Here is a 23,392-nt window from a genome sequence, read left to right as displayed (position 1 = left end):
CAATACTCCCGAACTCCCGCCCTAGTACTGGGTGGCGTCGAGGTTATCTCACCAACAACTGCATAAAAGAGATTTTGGATGTCGGCGAACTCAGGTATTCCAGAACTGCAATGATAAAATTGTGATGACAACACCTCGGAGCTCAACTCCCCGGGACACTGCCACAACCCCTAAATGTCAGGAGGCACCAATAACAATGTTCTCATCACAAAACCATCGGAACGATTCCAAGATACCCGCGTGATCCTAAAAAAAATTCATGAAATTTGAGGAGGGAAGCGTCAAAACTCTACGTCAAGAGGCCTCACCAGAGCGACGAAGGGACTGAGGAGTAAAAAGAATCCTACTCTCCGATATATATATAATCCTAAGACTCAAAACATTCTGTTCTAGACTCAACAACGTCAGCGATTCGATCAAGCAGGGGGCTCCTAAGTCGTGGATGACTCTGATACCAACTTGTAACACCCACGGTGCGGCTATATCTCCCACGTGTCGGGGCACGACTTAGAGGCATAGCCGCATGGTAGGTTTGTCGCAAGAGGGGTAATCTTCACACAATCCCATGTACTGAATAAGAAAGGGGTAAAGAGTTGGCTTACAATCGCCACTTCACACAAATACAAGTTAAACATACATCATCCATAATACAATCAAGGTCCAACTACGGAACCAAATAAAAGAAGAAAACCCCAATTGCTATATCCCCGATCGTCCCAACTGGGCTCCACTACTGATCAAAAGGAAACGAAACAACACAATGAACACGATCTTCATCGAGCTCCCACTTGAGATGGTTTGCGTCACCTGCACTGGTATCATCGGCACCTGCAACTGTTTGGAAGTATCTGTGAGTCACGAGGACTCATCAATCTCACACCCGCGAGATCAAGACTATTTAAGCTTACGGGTAGGAAAAGGGTAGTGAGGTGGAGCTGCAGCAAGCACTAGCATATATGGTGGCTAACATACGCAATAAGAGTGATAAGAGAAGCAATGCAATGGTCGTGAACTAGAAGTGATCAAGAAGTGATCCTAAAATCTACTTATGCACAAGCATAACACCAGAACCATGCTCACTTCCCGGACTCCGCCGCAAAGAGACCATCACGGCTACACACGCGGTTGATGCATTTTAATTGAGTTAAGTGTCAAGTTTTCTACAACCGGACATTAACAAATTCCCATCTGTCCATAACCGCGGGCACGGCTTTCGAAAGATCAAACCCTGCAGGGGTGTCCCAACTTAGCCCATCACAAGCTCTCACGGTCAACGAAGGATATTCCTTCTCCCATAAAGACCCGATCAGACTCGGAATCCCGGTTACAAGACATTTCGACAATGGTAAAACAAGACCAGCAAAGTCGCCCGAATGTGCCGACAAATCCCAATAGGAGCTGCACATATCTCATTCTCAGGGCACACCGGATTGCCCAAGATTCCGGTAGGCCAACCCAGAGTTGCCCCTGGTGGCCACCGGCTGCTGACAGGTTGGACCAACACTCAGAGGAGCACTGGTCCGGGGGTTTAAAATAAAGATGACCCTCGGGCTCCGGAAACCCGAGGGAAAAAGTCTTAGGTGGCAAATGGTAAAACCAAGGTTGCGCCTTGCTGGAGGAGTTTTATTCAAGGCGAACTGTCAAGAGGTTCCCATAACACCCAACCGTGTAAGGAACACAAAATCAAGAAACATAACACCGGTATGATGGAAACTAGAGCGGCAAGAGTGGAACAAAACACCAGGCATAAGGCCGAGCCTTCCACCCTTTACCAAGTATATAGATGCATTAAAGTAAACAAGATATAATAATGATATCCCAACAATATCCATGTTCCAACATGGAACAAACTTCATCTTCACCTGCAACTAGCAACGCTATAAGAGGGGCTGAGCAAAGCGGTAACATAGCCAAACAACGGTTTGCTAGGTAAGGTGGGTTAGAGGCTTAACATGGCAATATGGGAGGCATGATATAGCAAGTGGTAGGTATCGCGGCATAGCAATAGAGCGAACAACTAAGCAAGCAAAGATAGAAGTGATTTCGAGGGTATGGTCATCTTGCCTGAAATCCCGCAAGGAAGAAGAACAAGTCCATGAAGAAGACAAACGGGCGTAGTCGAACGGATCCTCAGAACTCCGGAACAAAACCGAAGCTAACGAGAGAAGCAACCCGGAAAGAAGCAGGCAACATAGTAAACAACCATCACATAAACATGGCATGATGCACAACCAAGCATGATGCATGTCCGGTTTAAAGAGGCATGGCATGGCAAAATGCACAAGCAACACTACAAGTTAAGTGGAGGTCAATATGCAACGAGTTGCATATTGACAAAACACCACATGACTTATTTAGTTCTCTCTCATTTAGGTACCCAACAATATTAAATGTTGTTAAACATGGAAAGAGGTGAAGCATACGAAAAACTACCTATCTAGGCAAGTTTAAATGAAGCCGGAACAACAAACAACAAGTCCGGAAAAATCCTCATGTGCATAGTTTAGGTTTGGTACTGTTCTGCCATAAACCATATTTTAGAGTGGTTAAACACGCAAAGTAAAGCCACCATGTTAAACTAGGCATTTTAACCCCATTTACATATAAAGATTATTTAAAACTGAGCTACAATTATTAAGTTATGAAATAAATCATTTTAGCATGCCATATGGGCAAAATATAAGCAAACATCATTTTAAACATTTTAAACATGCATGAAAGTTGGATATTATGAAACTAGACAAGATTCTAAGCATTTTTCGTATATAAATCATTTTAAACCGGTGCACGGTTCATGAGTTATTATATGCATGAAGTATAGGGTCCAATCTATAAATATGCAGTGCACTGGTTAAATAGGAAATTCGCTGAAAGCAAAAAAAAACGGGCCGAATCTGGGACAAGCCCGACAATGAGAGAAAAAAAGGAGGGCGTTGGAGCTGGCCTCACCATGGGCCTTGGCCCGTTCAGTGGAAGAGAGGCCGACAAGGGAGGCGCTGGGCCGGATCAGGCAATGGGGGAAGCGACCCAGGCGCGTAGGAGGCAGCCGTCTCAGCGCTGCTCACTGGGCCTTGAGGAGGGGCGCGGTCCATGTGCGGTCAATGCACGGGACGACGAGATGATGCTGCTCTCGTTACTGAAAGACAGGAACAGCAGCACCATGGCGATGAAGAAGATGACGGCAGGAGGGGTCCTGGTGGCGGGGTCGGCGGGAACCGGCCGGAACGGCGCGGATTCAGTGGCTAGGCGGCGGAGCAGAGGAGATCCGGTCCAAATCGGGGCCGAGGCACGAGCTTGACAGGCGGCTTGGTCCATGGCGGCGGAAGGAGGCGGCTTCGTCATGGCTCGTCGGATCTTGCCGGAGACGGGGCGAAACCGAGGTCGAGGAGGCGCAGAACCACTCGATCCGGTGGCAAGGCGAGCTTCGTCGGGCGTCCATGGCAGGGCCTTGGTTCCCCCGGTACAGAGACGGTGAGAGAGTTGAGAAAGAGGAGGAGTAGAGAAGTGAAGGAAAACGGGAAGGAGAGGAAGAGAAGGGGAGCGGCGCGGGGCTGGTCCTGCTGGTGTTGCTCCGGCGGGACAAAGGGTGGTGATGGGACTCCGGCATGGAGCTGCTGCTGCACAGGTTCGAGCAGGGAGAGGGCGACGGCTTGGCAGTTGAGGTCACTGGTGGTGGCTGGTTGGCCCGGTGAGGAAATCGAGGGAGGTGGAGGGAAGATCCCGAGGGGAACTCGGTGGAGTGGCGGCGCCGAAAAGGAAGGATGGGACAGCTCCCTAGAATCTAGGGTTGGATGATATAAATGCAGATGAATTTAGGTCAGGGGCTACCTCATTCCTCCGATCGCAATCGGAAGGTTGAGAAAAAATAGGTAGGGAGACCAAAAAATAAAACGGTGATGTTTTATAGACGTTCGGGGATGATCCGGATCCAAGGGTGACGACTGTCCGGGTTGGGTTCGGGACAGCTTTCGGACGCACGCGTGAGGAGGTCCGCGGGCTGAAAAGAGAGCTTAGGTTGGGCGTGGCGGTAGGTAGAAGGCAGCCCGACAACCGTTTCCGGAGATCGAAAATGTCCGACGTTTGACCGGCTATACTGCCGCTATATTTATTCGTTGGGGCATCAAACAGACTCCGAATGCGATGAAACTTGGCACGCGGCCTACTGACAACATAACAACACCACATGCCAACTTTCAACCCATTCCGAGAACATTTTACGGCACTTGTAAAACACTATTTCGGACATGCCGCGGGCACGTGAAAGTGTGTCTGGGCTCGGAACGGACAACGGAAGGAACTGGGAGACCGGGACAGATGCAAGTTTTGAAAACATAATGATGCAATGCACATGATGACATGATAAGATGCAACACGCAAGCAAATGACAGCGACGTCGGTGAATAACTGGAAGACACCAGGCGCAACGGTCTCGGGGCGTTATAAGGCGCCACAAGGGGAGGAAGGACTCCTCCCCCTTGCGCCCGCCCTTGAAATTCGGCCTCCCCCAGGCCTCAAAAAAGCCTAAGGAGCAACTCCTTTATTATTGGGCCCTAGGGCCTTAGCCTGTTCATTAAATATATTCTGAAATCCTTCTAATAAATATTAGAACCTTTTAGCATTTATTTAATGTCTCCACAAATATTTTCCATCTATATATTAATTATCAGTATTACCCCGTAATCCCCGAAACTCTTTCGGTAACCTCAAAACGCTTCTGGTTTCTCTCAAAACTATTTCTTATATTCCCATAACTATTTCGAGAACATTTTCTCATAACTCTCACTCCACTAACACCCAAAAGACCGTGATTCCCTTAAGCGTGTGACCCTGTAAGTTCGGTAAAACATAAACATGAACGAAACAACCTTTCGTTCAATAATCAATAACGGAATCATGAACATCCATATTGACCCATGTGAATACACAAATGATATTTGAGTGAACCTTTGGTTATCATATGCTATTCTCTTTGCTTCATGATATTTCACAAAACCCAAGGTGAGCTATATCGATACTGGCTTGAGTCACTGTCATGCTCATTATGGTCTCCTTGTTTCCAATTTTGTTCTTCTTTATCGTTTACATGTTCCAGCATCCATGAGACTTAGTTACGTGTGTATGGCCAGAAGATGATGAACACCATCACACCGAGAGGGCCCTAAGAATATCTCTCCATCAACGGGGAAGCAAATCTACTCTTGAGTTACCTAACCATTGTCACACTTTTCGATGAACCTGAAAGTTGTCTTATGATCACCGTGTTACAGATGACGTTTGAGCAACCCAAAGTCTATCATCTGGTATGATGTGGCTATGATACTTTCATGATCTAAGGAACAAAAGCATATATTAACTCCCCATGTTATATCTACAGACTTGTGACGATTACATCTATACCAATATAAAATATATACCAATATAAAAAAGACCCAAAGGGGCAGATCCAAACCATCTCGACCGTCAAATCATGTTATCTAGCGGTTCAAATCGCTCCAATGTTGAGCACCAAACACGTTTAACGCTCTAATTACCCATCACTGCCTTTGGTTATAAACACATTTTGACTCAAACGCTATCCCATGAAGTCTGCCATGTAATTAATATCCTACCATTCCCGTGAAAAAAGTAATTGATATCTTACCAAATACCAAAGTGCAACAGATATATCTTACCTAATATAACGTGCAACTAATATTCTACCTAATATAAACGTGCATTGCACGTACATTATTACTAGTCTCAAAAGTATAACAAACAAGTTGGGTAAATTCAATACGATCGTTCTACCAACATCATACTCTCAATGTTATTTGTCATCCTTGTCACACTTAACCAAATACCCATGATCAGGAAAACATGATAATCACACAACACTTGAGCTAGTCCTCGATCAATACTAGGAATCAAATTTTACCGTTTATTATTCTACACGTGCTTATGAGTTTTCCTTCGAATCACATATTCGAAAATCTTATCAGTTATAGCATAGAATATAAACTCTTAATGATAAATATGAAAATAAATAATATAAAAATTATTGCCTCTAGGGCATATTTCCAACAAAGTTGCTAGTGATCTTTCGCATCGCTTTGAACAAGGCAACATGGCTTAACAGTTTATGCGTATGAACCCTAAACACAACAATCCATCGAGTCTCCTCAAGCAGCCCATCAATCTCTCCTGATAGATCCAGCTCATCTTCCTCCTCCCCATGGAGGTTCAATCCCTCGAACCTATCTTTTAGTGTTGCGGCGTTTTGGAGATCATACTGACCACCGGCCTAGATTGGTCGGATTCCGCCATGCAAGTTCTTGACAAGGACGAAACCAACGAGGATCACGTCAAATCGATCCGTGGGATCTCATTACATGAGCATTGGTTAACCTTGCGTGTAGATGTGGACCCCTATGGTGCGCCGCCGGGGACGTAGGGAACCCTAGCCGAGACCTAGGGAAAAGATCCGATCACCTATGCCTATGTATTATTATGATTGCAACGCTGAAGGAATACGTTACTTTCCCCTAACAAAACGCGTCGTAGGAATCCCCACATGACTACACGTAGATCAGGTTCAATTTCCCGACCGACATTTGCAAGTTCAAACATCTTCAAATCTGATGCTGCATCTACTCATATAACCGCTCATGATGCCACTGTTGGGAAATGTAGTAAAAAAAATCCACCCGACGATCAAGATCCCAGAAACACTATGAAGATGCATTAGAGGTTTAGATCAGATCGTTACCAACTTCGAGTTGCAGCCAAAGAAGAGTTGGTGTGGATCATTGATGATTTCGCTCGAACCGTTCATGAAAGCCCCCTCGAACTGAAGACCAAAATCATGGCCTCTCTACGGATTGCAGGCGTACATGCATGCTTCATGATCCGGCAACACTTCACTGTCCAGAGCTAATCGTCACCCGAGAATTAGAGGGAGAATAAGAGAACCACACAAGACTTCTCTACTATTAGGATTAGAGAGACCTAGGTCTAGTTCTAATTTAGATCTAACTCTAAATCATAATAGAACCTGATAACCAGAGGAGGCTCCAAAACATGTGTATTTCAAAGGGCCAAAACCTATGTATACATAGGTGTAAGGAGTGGGGAGGGGCGCCACAAGGGAAGGAAGGACTCCTCCCCCTTGCGCCCGCCCTAGGAGGAGGAGTCCTCCCCTTGAAATTTGGCCTCCCCAGGCCTCCAAAAAGGCTAAGGGGCAACTCCCCCAATAACTCTCCACTACTAGGTCTTTTAGTATTTTTTAGCCCGTTCATGAAATATATTCTAAAAGCCTTCTAATAAATATTAGAACCTTTTAGCATTTATTTAATGTCTCCAAAAATATTTTCCATCTATATATTAATTCTCAGTATTACCCCGTAATCCCCGAAACTCTTTCGGTAACCTCAAAATGCTTCTGGTTTCTCTCAAAACTATTTCTTATATTCCCAAAACTATTTCGAGAACATTTTCTCATAACTCTCACTCCACTAACACCCAAAAGACCGTGATTCCCTTAAGCGTGTGACCCTGTAAGTTTGGTAAAACGTAAACATGAACGAAACAACCTTTCGTTCAATGATCAATAACAGAATCATGAACATCCATATTGACCCATGTGAATACATGAATGATATTCGAGTGAACCTTTGGTTATCATATGCTATTCCCTTTGCTTCATGATATTCCACAAAACCCAAGGTGAGCTATATCGGTACTGGCCTGAGTCACTGTCATGCTCATTATGGTCTCCTTGTTTCTAATTTTGTTCTTCTTTATCGTTTACATGTTCCAGCATCCATGAGACTTTGTTACGTGTGTATGGCCAGACGATGATGAATGCCGTCACACCGAGAGGGCCCTAAGAATATCTCTCCATCAACGGGGGAGCAAATCTACTCTTGAGTTACCTAACCATTGTCACACTTTTCGATGAACCTGAAAGTTGTCTTATGATCACCGTTTTACCGATGACGTTTGAGCAACCCAAAGTCTATCGTCTGGTATGAAGTGGCTACGATACTTTCATGGTCTAAGGAACAAAAGCATATATTAACTCCCCCTGTTATATCTACAGACTTGTGACGATTACATCTATACCAATATAAAATCTATACCAATATAAAAAGACCCAAAGGGGCAGATCCAAACCATCTCGACCGTCAAATCATGTTATCTAGCGGTTCAAATCGCTCCAATGCTGAGCACCAAACATGTTTAATGCTCTAATTATCCATCACTGCCATTGGTTATAAACACATTTTGACTCAAACGCTATCCCATGAAGTCTGCCATGTAATTAATATCCTACCATTCCCGTGAAAAAAGTAATTGATATCTTACCAAATACCAAAGTGCAACAGATATATCTTACCTAATATAACGTGCAACTAATATCCTACCTAATATAAACGTGCATTGCACGTACATTATTACTAGTCTCAAAAGTATAACAAACAAGTTGGGTAAATTCAATACGATCGTTCTACCAACATCATACTCTCAATGTTGTTTGTCATCCTTGTCACACTTAACCAAATACCCATGATCATGAAAACATGATAATCACACAACACTTGAGCTAGTCCTCGATCAATACTAGGAATCAAATTTTACCGTTTATTATTCTAAACGTGCTTATGAGTTTTCCTTTGAATCACATATTCGAAAATCTTATCAGTTATAACATAGAATATAAACTCTTAATGATAAATATGAAAATAAATAATATAAAAATTATTGCCTCTAGGGCATATTTCCAACAAAGTTGCTAGTGATCTTTCGCATCGCTTTGAACAAGGCAACATGGCTTAACGGTTTATGCGCATGAACCCTAAACACAACAATCCATCGAGTCTCCTCAAGCAGCCCATCAATCTCTCCTGATAGATCCAGCTCATCTTCCTCCTCCCCATGGAGGTTCAATCCCTCGAACCTATCTTTTAGTGTTGCGGCGTTTTGGAGATCATACTGACCACCGGCCTAGATTGGTCGGATTCCGCCATGCAAGTTCTTGACAAGGACGAAACCAACGAGGATCACGTCAAATCGATCCGTGGGATCTCATTACATGAGCATTGGTTAACCTTGCGGGTAGATGTGGACCCCTATGGTGCGCCGCCGGGGACGTAGGGAACCCTAGCCGAGACCTAGGGGAAAAGATCCGATCACCTATGCCTGTGTATTATTATGATTGCAACGCTGAAGGAATACGTTACTTTCCCCTAGCAAAACGTGTCGTAGGAATCCCCACATGACTACACGTAGATCAGGTTCAATTTCCCGACCGACATTTGCAAGTTCAAACATCTTCAAATCCGACGCTGCACAGCAGACCACGAGGTCAAAGCCGACGGCCGGGATCACTCGAGTGACGCGGCCGAGTCCTCCAACTCACGCGAGCCAGCACGCACGCGGCCGCTTTTACCCCGATCGGGAGATCCGGGGCAGATCGACCCAGGCACGCACAAACAGCACGAGCCCAGCCGGCCACAATAACCCACGCCCGCCGCACCACCCCCTCCCCTCGGTCCTCCTCGCCTCCATCCAGTCCAGATCGCGGAGCCTTTTTCCTTAGAGCAACGCCCCCCCACCCCCCTTGTCCTGCGGCGAGAGCGCGGCGCGGGCGCGTGCGTAGGCACCCAGATCTGGTGCGGCGGTCGCCGGAGATGGCGTGCATCAAGAGCGCGCAGCGCGCGGCGCTGACGGCGCTCGCGCCGGAGGCGCCCTACCTCGCCGCCGGCACCATGAGCGGCGCCGTCGACATGCAATTCTCCGCGTCGGCCAACATCGAGATCTTCAGCCTCGACTTCCAGTCCGACTCCCCCGACCTGCCCCTCCTCGCCGCGGCCCCCTCCCCCGACCGCTTCAACCGCCTCTGCTGGTCCCGCCCGGGCGCCGCCGACGGCGACTCCTTCTCCCTCGGCCTCCTCGCCGGCGGCCTCAGCGACGGCTCCGTCGCCGTCTGGAACCCGCTCAGCATGATCAGGTTCGCGCGGATCCAGCCCGCCCCGCCCCCGAGATCTGCCCGTGTCCTGATCTGTTTGTTTGTCGCTGTTGCAGCTCCGAGGGGCAAGCGGAGGACGTCATGGTCGCGCAGCTCGAGAAGCACAACGGGGCGGTGAGTGGCGCTGCTCCTGCTGCTGCTGCCTGGATAGAATTGCGTTCCCCATGGCTCTGATGGTGTGTCGATTGCGTTTGGCAGGTCACTGGATTGGAGTTTAGCGAGCTCACACCCAATCGGCTCGCTTCAGGGGGTAACGAGGGGGACATTTGCATCTGGGATCTCAAAAACCCCTGCGAGCCAAACGTCTTCCCGCCACTGAAGGTATCCGCTGCCTGGCAAATAGGTTCTTCACTTAGAAGATGATTGCATCCTTACTGTTAACCTTTGTAATGCACGATCTCTGCAACCCTTCTGCTTGCATCCTTTGTTTTATGTGTGGAGAGCATGTTACTGTGTCTTGTATTTGTGAGGATCGTAGCATCACGGGGCCAAGTCCAGATGAGCATCACTCTCATTTTCATCAACCCAACTAAAGTATGACTAGAGCCCAATCCTACCTAAAGCTGGGCTTTAACAGTAGCTTATGTTTGCAGTTTTTTCAGCCTGGAAGTCACGTCTAGGTTGCGAACATTCTTTTTCAAACCAGACAGTTCTTTCTATAGGTTCTTAATGTTTTGTTGCTGCAATCAAATCGTGCACTTGCCAACACTTCCCGTCTACATGCATGTTGCTCGCCAGTTTTGGCTATCTTATATGTTGCTTGCCTGTATTGCATGGTTAAATGGTTCTTGTAATGTCTTGCAGAATGTTGGTTCGAATGCTCAAGCTGAAATATCTTGCTTAACCTGGAATCCCAAGTTTCAGCATATACTAGCATCAGCTTCTAGTAACGGGATTACAGGTAAGACAGTATGGTTGCTTCTGTAACAGTTTATTACCATCACTTGGACTTTTGACCGGTTTGGCTCACTATTTTGAATATCAACCTGCAGTAGTTTGGGATTTGAGAACCCAGAAACCATTAACTAGGTAATTGACATAGCTACCTTCTGGACTTTCTTTATGTTTTCCCTATTATTGAAAACCAGTGTGTATTATTTGTGTTACTAAATTTCAATCTGCATTTAAATAGCTTTTCAGATTCAAATAGAAGGAACTGTTCTGTTCTCCAGTGGAATCCAGACATGTCCACCCAGCTAATTCTTGCATCAGATGACGACAACTCTCCTTCTTTGAGAGTAATGGCCATTTTTCTGTCCTTCTCATTTATTTTCTTTTCTATTTTTGTAGTTTTTGTTCTCCATATGTGGATCATGGCTCATAGCTAGAGTAAACGAAACAAATATTCATTTATCGACTCTCTTAATGTAGCAGTACAACCCCTGACACTTCAGTTTAAATAATTTTAGGGTCTTTCTTGTGGTGAGTTTTTTGTTATCATTAACTCTGCTCATATATTCTTTACTAGGTATGGGATGTGAGGAAAACCATTGCACCTGTACGGGAATTTGTGGGACACTCAAAAGGTTTAATTTCTCTTGCAGTTCTCCTTTTTATTTCATCAAGTGATGATGGTTTACACAAATCACACTTAATATTATATTCCTCCTTACCCTATTTGTAATTATTATGTTGACCAGGTGTAATTGGTATGTCATGGTGCCCCTATGACAGTTCATTCTTGCTTACTTGTGCTAAAGACAATAGAACAATATGCTGGGATACAGTTAGTGGAGAGGTATATTTTAACTCTTAAAAGCTGAAACACCATCGTGCATACCTTCTCTAATATTCTAACTCTCCACTGTTCCTTGCTTTATTTTTTGTAGATTATCAATGAGCTACCAACAAGCTCTAATGGTAACTTTGACATTCACTGGTACCGGAAAATTCCAGGTGTTGTAGCAGCATCTTCATATGATGGGAAGATCGGTGTACACAACTTGGAGGTAATGTGTCAGCTTGACTGGTTTATACTTGGTCTATCATGGTTTATAAAATGCATTGCAGTATGGTGTCAAAATTTTGGTTTTGTTGGATATATGTTAGAGCTACATAGAGAATTATGTGGTACTCCATTCACTGGAAAAATTAAGCCCTGTAATTAGCTTTTTTCAGTCTTCACCAAATCTTTTTTACTTGAAGACAATTAATATGATGGATTTGCCTAATACAGAAGTTAATGGTTCCTTCCTTTTATCCTAATGATCAGTCAGATGCTTATAGTTTCCCAATAATCTCCAGGATAGGCTGTGGCTCCAAAATGGCTTATGTGCTATTTTTTTTAATTGAACGCACTAGTACTTTCATGTTTGATTGGCTTACAAAGCTATAGTTCTCTGAAGTTCTTATGCATTTCTTTTACAGTTCTCCAGCCTGTATGCAGCTGGTGACAGCACTGTTGGTGCCTCAGGTAATTTAGAATACTGCCGAATGTTTAACTTCTTGAAACAATTAGATATTCATTATGCTATGACATTTAACTTTGTTTTTTAACCAGTAAGTTCAGATTGTTGTCTCAACATAGCCGGTCCCAAGCCCGGGGTAAAGGAGGAGGGTTGTGATAGGCTTGGCGAGCCAACGTAAAAACTCAGCCACTCTTATGGAGATGAAACCCAAAAGATTTTCGTTGGGGCGTAACCCTCTCAGCGACGCGCCACATCGGAACCCGGGTGTGGTGGAAAATGGGCAAGGGCCGGGCCGTCACCCCCCAAGTGGCGCGCCGTATCTTGATCCGGATACGGTGGCAAGTGAGCGAGGATCGGGTCGTCGCATCCTTAGTGGCGCGCTACATCGGCGCCCGGATGTAGTGGAAAATGAGCAAGGGTCTTCGCATTTGACTCGACGAGTGCGAAGGGTAAGGAAGCTAGCCGAGCCTAGGAGGATTCGCTTAGGTAGCTGGAACGTAGGGTCTCTGACAGGGAAGCTTCGGGAGCTAGTTGATGCAGCAGTGAGGAGAGGTGTTGATATCCTTTGCGTCGAAGAAACCAAATAGAGAGGACAGAAGGCGAAGGAGGTGGAGGATACCGGCTTCAAGCTGTGGTACACGGGGACGGCTGCAAACAGAAATGGCGTAGGCATCTTGATCAACAAGAGCCTCAAGTATGGAGTGGTAGACGTCAGGAGACGTGGGGACCGGATTATCCTGGTCAAGCTGGTAGCTGAGGACTTGGTTCTCAATGTTATCAGCGCATATGCCCCGCAAGTAGGCCACAATGAGAACACCAAGAGGGAGTTCTGGGAAGGCTTGGAAGACATGGTTAGGAGTGTACCGATTGGTGAGAAGCTCTTCATAGGAGGAGACCTCAATGGCCATGTGGGTACATCTAACACAGGTTTTGAAGGGGCGCATGGGGGCTTTGGCTATGGCATCAGGAATCAAGAAGGAGAAGATGTCTTAAGCTTTGCTCTAGCCTACAACATGATTGTAGCTAACACCCTCTTTAGAAAGAGAGAATCACATCTAGTGACTTTTAGTAGTGGCCAACACTCTAGCCAGATTGATTTCATCCTCTCGAGAAGAGAAGATAGGCGTGCGTGCCTAGACTGTAAGGTGATACCTGGGGAGAGTGTTGTACCCCAGCATAAGCTGGTGGTTGCTGACTTCCGCTTTCGGATTCGTGTCCAGCGGGATAAGCGTGCCAAGGTCGCTAGAACGAAGTGGTGGAAGCTCAAGGGGGAGGTAGCTCAGGTGTTCAAGGAGAGGGTATTTAAGGAGGGCCCTTGGGAGGAAGGAGGGGATGCAGACAATGTGTGGATGAAGATGGCGACTTGCATTCGTAAGGTGGCCTCGGAGGAGTTTGGAGTGTCCAGGGGAAGGAGAAGCGAAGATAAGGATACCTGGTGGTGGAATGATGATGTCCAGAAGGCGCTTAAAGAGAAGAAAGATTGCTTCAGACGCCTATACCTGGATAGGAGTGCAGACAACATAGAGAAGTACAAGATGGCGAAGAAGGCCGCAAAGCGAGCTGTTGGTGAAGCAAGGGGTCGGGCATATGAGGACCTCTACCAACGGTTAGGCACGAAGGAAGGTGAAAGGGACATCTATAAGATGGCTAAGATCTGGGAGAGGAAGACGAGGGATATTGGCCAAGTCAAATGCATCAAGGATGGAGCAGGCCAACTCTTGGTGAAGGACGAAGAGATTAAGCATAGATGGCGGGAGTACTTCGACAAGCTGTTCAATGGGGAGAATGAGAGTTCTACCATTGAACTGAATGACTCCTTTGATGAGACCAGCATGCGTTTTGTGCGGCGCATCCAGGAGTCTGAGGTGAAGGAGGCTTTAAAAAGGATGAAAGGAGGCAAGGCGATGGGCCCTGATTGTATCCCCATTGAGGTGTGGAAAGGTCTCGGGGACATAGCGATAGTATGGCTAACCAAGCTTTTCAACCTCATTTTTCGGGCAAACAAGATGCCAGAAGAATGGAGACGGAGTATATTAGTACCAATCTTCAAGAACAAGGGGGATGTTCAGAGTTGTACTAATTACCGTGGAATTAAGCTGATGAGCCATACAATGAAGCTATGGGAGAGAGTCATTGAGCACCGCTTAAGAAGAATGACAAGCGTGACCACAAATCAGTTTGGTTTCATGCCTGGGAGGTCGACCATGGAAGCCATTTTCTTGGTACGACAACTTATGGAGAGATATAGGGAGCATAAGAAGGACTTGCATATGGTGTTCATTGACTTGGAGAAGGCCTATGATAAGATACCGCGGAATGTCATGTGGTGGGCCTTGGAGAAACACAAAGTCCCAGCAAAGTACATTACCCTCATCAAGGACATGTACAATAATGTTGTGACAAGTGTTCGAACAAGTGATGTCGACACCGATGACTTCCCGATTAAGATAGGACTGCATCAGGGGTCAGCTTTGAGCCCTTATCTTTTTGCATTGGTGATGGATGAGGTCACAAGGGGTATACAAGGAGATATCCCATGGTGTATGCTCTTTGCGGATGATGTGGTGCTAGTTGACGATAGTCGGATGGGGGTAAATAGGAAGTTAGAGTTATGGAGACAAACCTTGGAATTGAAAGGGTTTAGGCTTAGTAGAACTAAAACCGAGTACATGATGTGCGGTTTCAGTACTACTAGCTGTGAGGAGGAGGAGGTTAGCCTTGATGGCCAGGTGGTACCTCGGAAGGACACCTTTCGGTATTTGGGGTCAATGTTGCAGGAGGATGGGGGTATTGATGAAGATGTGAACCATCGAATCAAAGCCGGATGGATGAAGTGGCGCCAAGCTTCTGGCATTCTCTGTGACAAGAGAGTGCCACAAAAGCTAAAAGGCAAGTTCTACAGGACGGCGGTTCGACCCGCAATGTTGTATGGCGCGGAGTGTTGGCCGACTAAAAGGCGACATGTTCAACAGTTAGGTGTGGCGGAGATGCGTATGTTGAGATGGATGTGTGGCCACAGAAGGATCGAGTCCGGAATGATGATATACGAGATAGAGTTGGGGTAGCACCAATTGAGGAGAAGCTTGTCCAACATCGTTTGAGATGGTTTGGGCATATTCAGCGCAGGCCTCCAGAAGCTCCAGTGCATAGCGGACGGCTAAAGCGTGCGGAGAATGTCAAGAGAGGGCGGGGTCGACCGATTTTGACATGGGAGGAGTCCGTTAAGAGAGACCTGAAGGATTGGAGTATCGACAAAGAGCTAGCTATGGACAGGGGTGCGTGGAAGCTTGCTATCCATGTGCCAGAGCCATGAGTTGGTTGCGAGATCTTATGGGTTTCACCTCTAGCCTACCCCAACTTGTTTGGGACTAAAGGCTTTGTTGTTGTTGTTGTTGTTGTTGTTGCCTTTGATCAACCCTTCATTTAATGCCAAAAGCTGTTCTGTATTAAGTCCCACGCTATGTTAACTGTGTAGTACTACTACTATTGCTTATTTTTCTCCACTGAAACAAATCTCAGACTAGCTGATTTGATCTTGTGCTGATCAATAAAAGTTGCTCTCATGACTTAGGACCCTACTTTTAAATAGTCAAAATTGGACCTTTTATATTTTTTTTTCTATAAACAGTAATCACGAGATGCCATTTCTTCTATCCACCAAGCTCTAGCTGAACAATTTTAGAGATTCTTTGTTGTTACTAATTATATAATAATGTTTCCATCTCCATGTGTGTTATCTAATGAACACTAAATTTTTATTTAGCGCGTCCAAGAGCTGCAGCTCCAAAATGGTTGAAATGCCCCACGGGTGCATCTTTTGGCTTTGGTGGCAAACTTGTTTCCTTCCATCCAGCCCAAGGCACACAAGCGGGTACTTCTGAGGTAAGTTTGCTTGGTTACTGCCCTGATGTGTGATTCTGTTCAAGTTCCTTTGTCTGAGTGCATTTGTTCCTTCTGTAGGTGCATGTGCATAATTTGGTGATTGAGCAGAGTCTAGTAAGCCGGTCAACTGAATTTGAAGCTGCTATGCAGAATAGGGACAAAAGTGCACTGCGTGCTTTGTGTGACCAAAAATCACAAGAATCTTTGTATGTTCCTCCTCTTATGTAGAAGAATCCCTAATGTTTGCTTACCAACTAACTATATGTTTACATTTTAAAAATAGATCCGAGGAGGAGAAAGAAACATGGAGCTTCTTAAGGGTTATGTTCGAGGATGGGGATACTGCCAGAACAAAATTGCTTGTTCATCTTGGATTCAATCCACCTCAAGAACCGACTGTGAATGCAACTGATGAGCTGAGCAAAGCATTGGCTGATACACTTAATATTGATCATGGTACTGATAATATGGATGCCCAATTTCTTGCTGATAACGGTGATGATTTTTTCAATAATCCTCAACCTTCAGAGACTAGCTTGGCTGAGGAGCCAATGTCTACAAATGTCCAAGAGATTGAGCAGGAAATGCCTGAAAATATTGTGCCATCTGATCCATCAATTGACAAAAGTATTCAACATGCATTGGTAGTTGGAGACTACAAAGGTGCTGTTAATCAGTGCCTTGCAGCAAATCGTATGGCTGATGCTCTGGTTATTGCCCATGCTGGTGGTTCTGCTCTATGGGAGAGCACCAGAAACCAATATCTTAAGAACAGTATCTCACCCTATTTAAAGGTAATGAAATCTTACTTGGTTACTGATTCTCCGTGCTTTCTTATTTCTGAAAGTTACAGTTGCATTACCATGACGTTTCTTTCTGTTGGTTTGAACTCCAGGTTGTTTCTGCTATGGTTGGCAATGACTTGATGAGTTTTGTGAGTACATGGCCACTAAATGCATGGAAGGAAACACTTGCACTACTGTGCACAGTAAGTGCCCTTTGTTGACATCATTTATTACTCATTTGTCTTGAATCAACTTTCATGTTCTGTTATTTAGTATTCAGTATTTTTTATTACAAGGCTTGGAGATCGGATATGACCTGTTTCCATGTAGATTAGTTACCTTGTGGTGGTTTCAGGTTTTCAGCTCTCGGTGTAAAATTAAAATGCATTGTGTTTTATATTATGGGACAGAGGGAGTATCTTGCATCTATTCAGGGAGCTGATGTAGAACCTAACTTGTCTCATGTGTTTCACCTACTTTCCTTCATGTTGCTTTGGGGCATATTTTCCTAGTTATGAAACCAAACCTGATTATTATCGAACTGTCCACCTTGTATTAAACAGAAAACATAGTTTGAAAAATTATATAATGAATAATCTATAGATTATCATTATTATTTAGGGGACTTATCCTTAAACGAGTGAACTGGTGGTTGTCCGGTTCAATTACTGTTCCAGTTTTAAAATTATGGTATTGTATGAACTTGTGTAAGCTAACATATTTTGCAACTTTGCACCAGTTTGCCGGGAAAGAGGAATGGAATGTTTTATGTGACACTCTTGCATCTAGACTTCTGAGTGCTGGTGATATGCTAGCTGCGACCCTATGTTACATTTGTGCTGGAAATATTGATAAAGCTGTTGAAATATGGTCTCGCAACCTGAGCTCTGAAGATGGTGGAAAGACTTATGTTGATCTTCTCCAGGTACAAATGGATGACAAAACACCATTTTTCTATGCCGTGCCGCATCCAGTCCTAATTGATTGGTGTGTAAGTGCAGGATTTGATGGAGAAGACCATTACTCTCGCCCTTGCCACGGGCCATAAGAGGTTTAGCGCGTCTCTATCTAAGCTTGTTGAGAACTATGCAGAGCTGTTGGCCAGTCAAGGCCTTCTTAAAACTGCAATGGAGTACTTGAAGCTTATGGGAGCAGATGAAAATTCAGATGAGCTGACTATACTGAGAGATCGAATTGCATTTTCTACAGAAGGTTGCTGCAAACTTACATGACTTGATATTGATATTATGTGTGTTGTCTTGTGTTGGTTTGAAGTAGCTTAAACATGCAGATCAACATTATAACATTTTTTTTGCTTCATGCTCCTTTTGTTTCCTTCTGGTGTGCAATATGCTGAATGAAGAGCTGCACATGGCAAACTTTTCTCGTTCGCTTATATTGCTCTAACAAAGAGGGGCTGTTGCTTGATTAGAAGTCGTAGTACCAAAGGAATAAAATCATGTTTTAATGCTTCCATGCTGTTATTTTCATATTTTAGCAAGTTAATGATCTAGACTTTGATATTTTAAATCGTAGTATTAATTCAGAAGTATTCTTCCAGAGAATGATGCTACCAGGAGTTCTGTTCCAGAGAGTAGTGCCAACAGCTCCTCCTACCTACCAAATCAACAGAGCTACACCCCAGACCCTTCCCAGAATCTTTACCAGGTTATAATCATTTCTTCCATCTTAATACTTGTTTCTATATTATATGTTTTGGCCCTGTAATTTTGTAACACAAAATATTATCTTATGCTATAGAGATGCATTCCCTTAATTTTCTACTCTGACTAACTGCAGGTGCCTCAACAATATAATAATGTGCAAAGCTATCCAGAAGTTTACCCGCAACCACCTAATAGTAGAGCCAATGTGCCAAGCAATACTTATCCAGAAGTTTACCCGCAATCACACAATGCAGCCTACTCGGGATATGCTGGATATCAACCTCAACATCAAACACAAATGTTTGTTCCTCAAAACACACCAGTGGACACCCAGGTATTTTGTTTTGTGGGAACCTTTATTTTAGGTTAAGTATCTTGTGCTACAATTAGTGACTTGAATTGTACATTGCCATGCTGCTGTCCATTCTGGCCTAGTATGGAATATCTAAATAAATGTAAAATTACGATGTGTGATTTCTGAACAGATAAGTGATCCTCCATTTACTTTTTTGTTTTTTTATTGTCTTTAAGTATATGTTACTTTTTACTTCTTAGCCCCAGTTTTCAGTTGCTAAACTGTCCTGTGCTGAACCTGTTTCATAATTTGCTGTGAAAAATAGCCAGTTTAACAGGAAAAATCTAGTTAGCCAAATAATAAATAGGCAAAGATGTTTGAAAAGCTACTATATTATTTATCTAGGAAATTATGATATTTTTTTATTTTGATGTTCGTTTAATATTATTTGTTTTTACAGTTTTCATTATTTATTTGTTCTTTTTACCTTCAACAGCATAGTCCGGCTCCATTACTTTTTTCTACAGTTTTCGTTGTTTATTTGTTGTTTTTACCTTCAACAGCCAAGCCCGGCTCCATTCCCGGTTCCACATCAAACAGTGAAGACATTTACTCCTGCAAACGTACCGAGTCTCAAAAACCCAGAGCAATATCACCAAGTAAGTACCTTGGGTTCCCAGCTCTACACGGTATGTAGAATGATGATCTAAGTTTTTCATCTCATGTTAATGTTGTAATGCCAGTTATGAAGTGATTCTCTTGTCTGAACAGCCTCCTGCGAATTCATCATATGCTCCTGGACCACCTGCCCAGTTCCAAAGTGGACCTCCCACCACGTTTCATCAGCCTGCACCGCCGGCTCAATACCAGACTGTTCCACCCGTCCCTTCAGTTCCAGGAACAAACCCTAACCAGATGTTTACCCCTGCTGTTCCGACTAATTCAGCTTCTAGGTTTATACCGTCAACCAATCAAGGTTTTGTTCAGCGGCCAGGCTTGAGTCCTGCACAGCCCTCAAGTCCAACACAGGCGCAACCACCAGCTCAGCCTACCGTTGCTCCTCCTGCACCTCCCCCCACTGTGCAAACAGCTGATACATCGAATGTGTCTGGTACGTGGAATGCAAATCTAAAGCTTGTATTTGTTTTGTGACCAACTGATTTCCTGCTTCACTTGCCTACTAAATTGATGCCAACAAGATATTCATTTTATAAAGTAACAAAAATCTGTATCTTCACTGTACTAGTTTAGCAAATATTTTTTGCTACCTACTATATGATTCACCTGATTTTACATTTGGTGCTGCCTTCTCTTGTCTTTTGCAGCTGAGCTGAGACCTGTTATTGCAACACTGACCAGACTATTTGATGAGACTTCCAAAGCCTTGGGAGGTGCACCAGCTAAAAAACGTGAAATTGAAGACAACTCAAAGAAGATTGGGGCATTATTTGCCAAACTCAACACTGGAGATATATCTCCAAATGTTTCATCAAAACTCATTCAGATGTGCAGTGCACTTGATAGTAGTGATTTTGCCACTGCAATGCAACTTCAGGTAAACTTAACAAATTAATCTTGTAATTAGGGTTGCACTTTCTGGCTTCCACCTCATGGATTTCTTGAGCAGAGCAAAGGATTTCCCTCCTGACACCCATGGTACCCTGCTAAATTGTTTTCTAAAACTGATTAGATTGTTTTCACTCTAACATGGAAATAAGTCATCTTTCAAAGTTTTTTTTAGAAATAAGTCAGTTTTTTGCTCTTTGGTGAAAACAATGACATCTGATCTCCTTCTCCTGCTTACAATCAGACATTGTGGTTTTACATCATATAATAATCTCTTGATTTTTTTAATTCACCTTTGCTTTTTATTGGACAAAAATAAATGCAGAATTCTTTTTTCTTCCAAATAAAATTAGGTTTCATCAGTAGTTAAATTCCTTTATACTGAAACCTGTAAGCTGGGATTAGCACTGCGAATAGAATTCAATTATGTATGTGCTGCCATAATCTCTTTTGCTAATGTTCTGGTGGAAGGTGCAGATTCTTGTGATGTTACCTTAATTATATATCAACTGTTTTTCGATGGTGCAGATTCTTCTGACGACCAGTGATTGGGATGAGTGCAACTTTTGGCTCTCATCATTGAAGCGTATGATCAAGACAAGGCAAAGCTTCAGAGTGTAAATCTGCGTGGCCTAGTGCCGCAGCTAGTTCTGTATACACCTTTTTCTGATTGTCAAAATTGTTAGTGTTAGCAATTCGGAGGGTTGCCGTGCACAGAGATGTTATCCTGCTTCGTCTGTCAACTCTGCCGAAGCTTCTTGTTGCTGAAAGTGGTCTGTCATTCGGGTGACATTACGTTTTGACGACTCAATAGTTTTTCCATGTTCCTTTACAAGAGGATGCGAGTCCTTTGGGGGTGTTGTTGGTTTTGGAAATTATAAGTTGTAAGAGGTTACTTAGTCTGTCATACTAGCTGGTCCATTTTCCGTACCCTTGAATTGAGCAGTCTGGACCTTTGAAATACCCTGGATGATTGATGGTATTACAGTGTCTTGTCTGTTGCATTGGTATCAATATAGATATTAATAAACTCAAATTGATATTTTGTTTCCTTTCTAGTTTTCAGTTATTGGCTTCTGGTTGGTTCCAGAATTTGTGATAGTCAGGTAAAAAAGAAGAAAAATCCAGAGTACTGCGGCATGATCCTCGAGTAATTAATCTACCACGCAATTGGAAACAAGAAATGTGGCAATGTTATGGTTCTAGCTGTCAACTTATGTCTTGACTTGCAGGGCTAGACATACTACAGAAAACTTACGCTGGAATGCCATGCAGTTTCTGAGGCTTCCGTCGTGGAATTAAGACCCACACCATAGGACCCCGTCTCCCGTATCTTATGTTTCGTGATCTTATCTTTCATGTGTAGGAGATTGAGACACAGCCTTAGGGCTATGGGGAAAGTGGATCGATTGCCCTAGAATTACAACTATATAGACGGTCTCTAAGTCTATAAATAAGTTTCAAAAAATTGATCAGTAGTAGTTCGGTCGCACCCGAACAATAATATTCCAAAGGAAAATGCACCTAAGATCAAATATTTTGAGCGGGCTTCCGTGGAAAATTCAGACTTTCTTTTTAATGTTGCGATCACATAAAAACATAAGCTTTGAAGCTCAATAGCTAAATACATGGCAATTAAATCATGAGCCGGGATCATTAAGAGTATACTGCGAGTAGGAAGTGGAATTAATACAATGAATTCAGAAGCATCAAACCTCTCTTTTTCGAAAAAGTCGAAACACATCGAAATGATACCAGCCGTACTTAATAATAGAAGAATTTGGCAGAAATATGTAAAATTATCCCTCCTAAAAAATTATTCCAAAATAAATGGGCAATAGTTAGGAGAGGTGCGCCAGCGGCGAGCGGAAGCAAGGTTATTAGATACCGAAGGAAAGCCCAGCTAGAACCACACGTGCAAGTTTCCCTGCACGTGGCTCGTCCGTGATAACTTCTTCGGATTTGCGTAAACTAGCGGACCGACCAGTAAGGGCGCGTTTGGTTGCCCGCATGCAGCCCAACCAGGCCCGCGCGGGATGTGCGTGGCCTGTTTGGTTGCCTGGGCTGCATGCGTTTTGTGGCCCGCACAGACCTTAAAGCAGGCCTAAGCCTGGTCCGGCGGAAACTGCGCGAGCCTGGCTTGGACAGCGCGGGAGACGGAGGGGACTTCTCATAACTCCCTCCACTCTCCTGTCACCGCCCCGCCCGCACTGTTCCCACCGCGCCCTCTCTGCCTCACCGCCCCCTCCCTCTCCTCTCCTCCGATGGCTCCGCCTCGCCCACCGCCGCGCCGTCCTCTGACCCCCGTCGACCAGCGCATCGCCAGCATCCAGGAGCGCTGGATGGCCGGGCTCCAAAACTCGGGCAGGGACCTGGCGTCGGCGCTGCGAGCGCCGTCCCCCATCTGCTGCCGGCCACCACGAGCGCCGACCAATGCGGTGCTGGCCGTTCCTGCTCCGCCGCCGATTCCGTACCTCGTGGTCCTGGGCTTGGCGCCGGCGCCGTCCATAGAGCCGCTGCTTCTTGGGACCACGTTGGGCAAGGGGGGGGGGTCTTGACCCCCTTCCAAGGGTTTTCTCCTGTTGGCGCGTCGTCCTCCTCAACCTCCGGCGTGGCCATGAGCACGGGGCCGATGCCACAGGTCGTGGCCAGGGCCGGCTCCTCCTCTGCTCCGCCACCGCTCTCCTTCCCGTCGGGGTTTTCACCTCGGCCTCGGTTCGCTGCGACCGCGTAAGCTCCGGTGAGTCAAACCCCCCAATGCTTGCTCGTAGATGTAGATTAGG

General features: G+C 44.8%; 1 protein-coding gene across 3 annotated transcripts; it reads left to right on the top strand.

The window, feature by feature from the left end:
* The first annotated feature begins 9,572 nt into the window (after positions 1-9,572).
* On the top strand, positions 9,573-21,649 carry LOC119353500 (protein transport protein SEC31 homolog B-like). 3 transcript variants are annotated; one of them, XM_037620122.1, is made up of 22 exons: positions 9,573-9,988; positions 10,063-10,120; positions 10,205-10,327; positions 10,811-10,907; positions 11,002-11,035; positions 11,139-11,244; positions 11,475-11,532; positions 11,647-11,744; positions 11,836-11,955; positions 12,374-12,419; positions 16,178-16,296; positions 16,375-16,502; positions 16,580-17,090; positions 17,192-17,284; positions 17,821-18,006; positions 18,083-18,293; positions 18,643-18,749; positions 18,882-19,082; positions 19,607-19,732; positions 19,815-20,154; positions 20,369-20,598; positions 21,138-21,649. In XM_037620122.1, exons 1-22 carry the CDS (start codon positions 9,669-9,671, stop codon positions 21,228-21,230), a joined length of 3,405 nt encoding a protein of 1,134 aa, XP_037476019.1. In that variant the 5' UTR covers positions 9,573-9,668; the 3' UTR covers positions 21,231-21,649. The 3 variants fall into 3 exon arrangements, with proteins under 3 accessions (XP_037476019.1, XP_037476018.1, XP_037476020.1); XM_037620121.1 differs by having other exon boundaries at positions 9,575-9,988; positions 10,999-11,035; XM_037620123.1 differs by having other exon boundaries at positions 9,576-9,988; positions 10,999-11,035; positions 19,607-19,702.
* Positions 21,650-23,392: the final 1,743 nt, after the last annotated feature.

Source organism: Triticum dicoccoides, chromosome 2A (assembly GCF_002162155.2).
Source record: "Triticum dicoccoides isolate Atlit2015 ecotype Zavitan chromosome 2A, WEW_v2.0, whole genome shotgun sequence".
Taxonomy (NCBI): domain Eukaryota; kingdom Viridiplantae; phylum Streptophyta; class Magnoliopsida; order Poales; family Poaceae; genus Triticum; species Triticum dicoccoides.
Note: the sequence above shows the minus strand (reverse complement) of the source record. Positions and strands in the feature narration are given on the sequence as shown.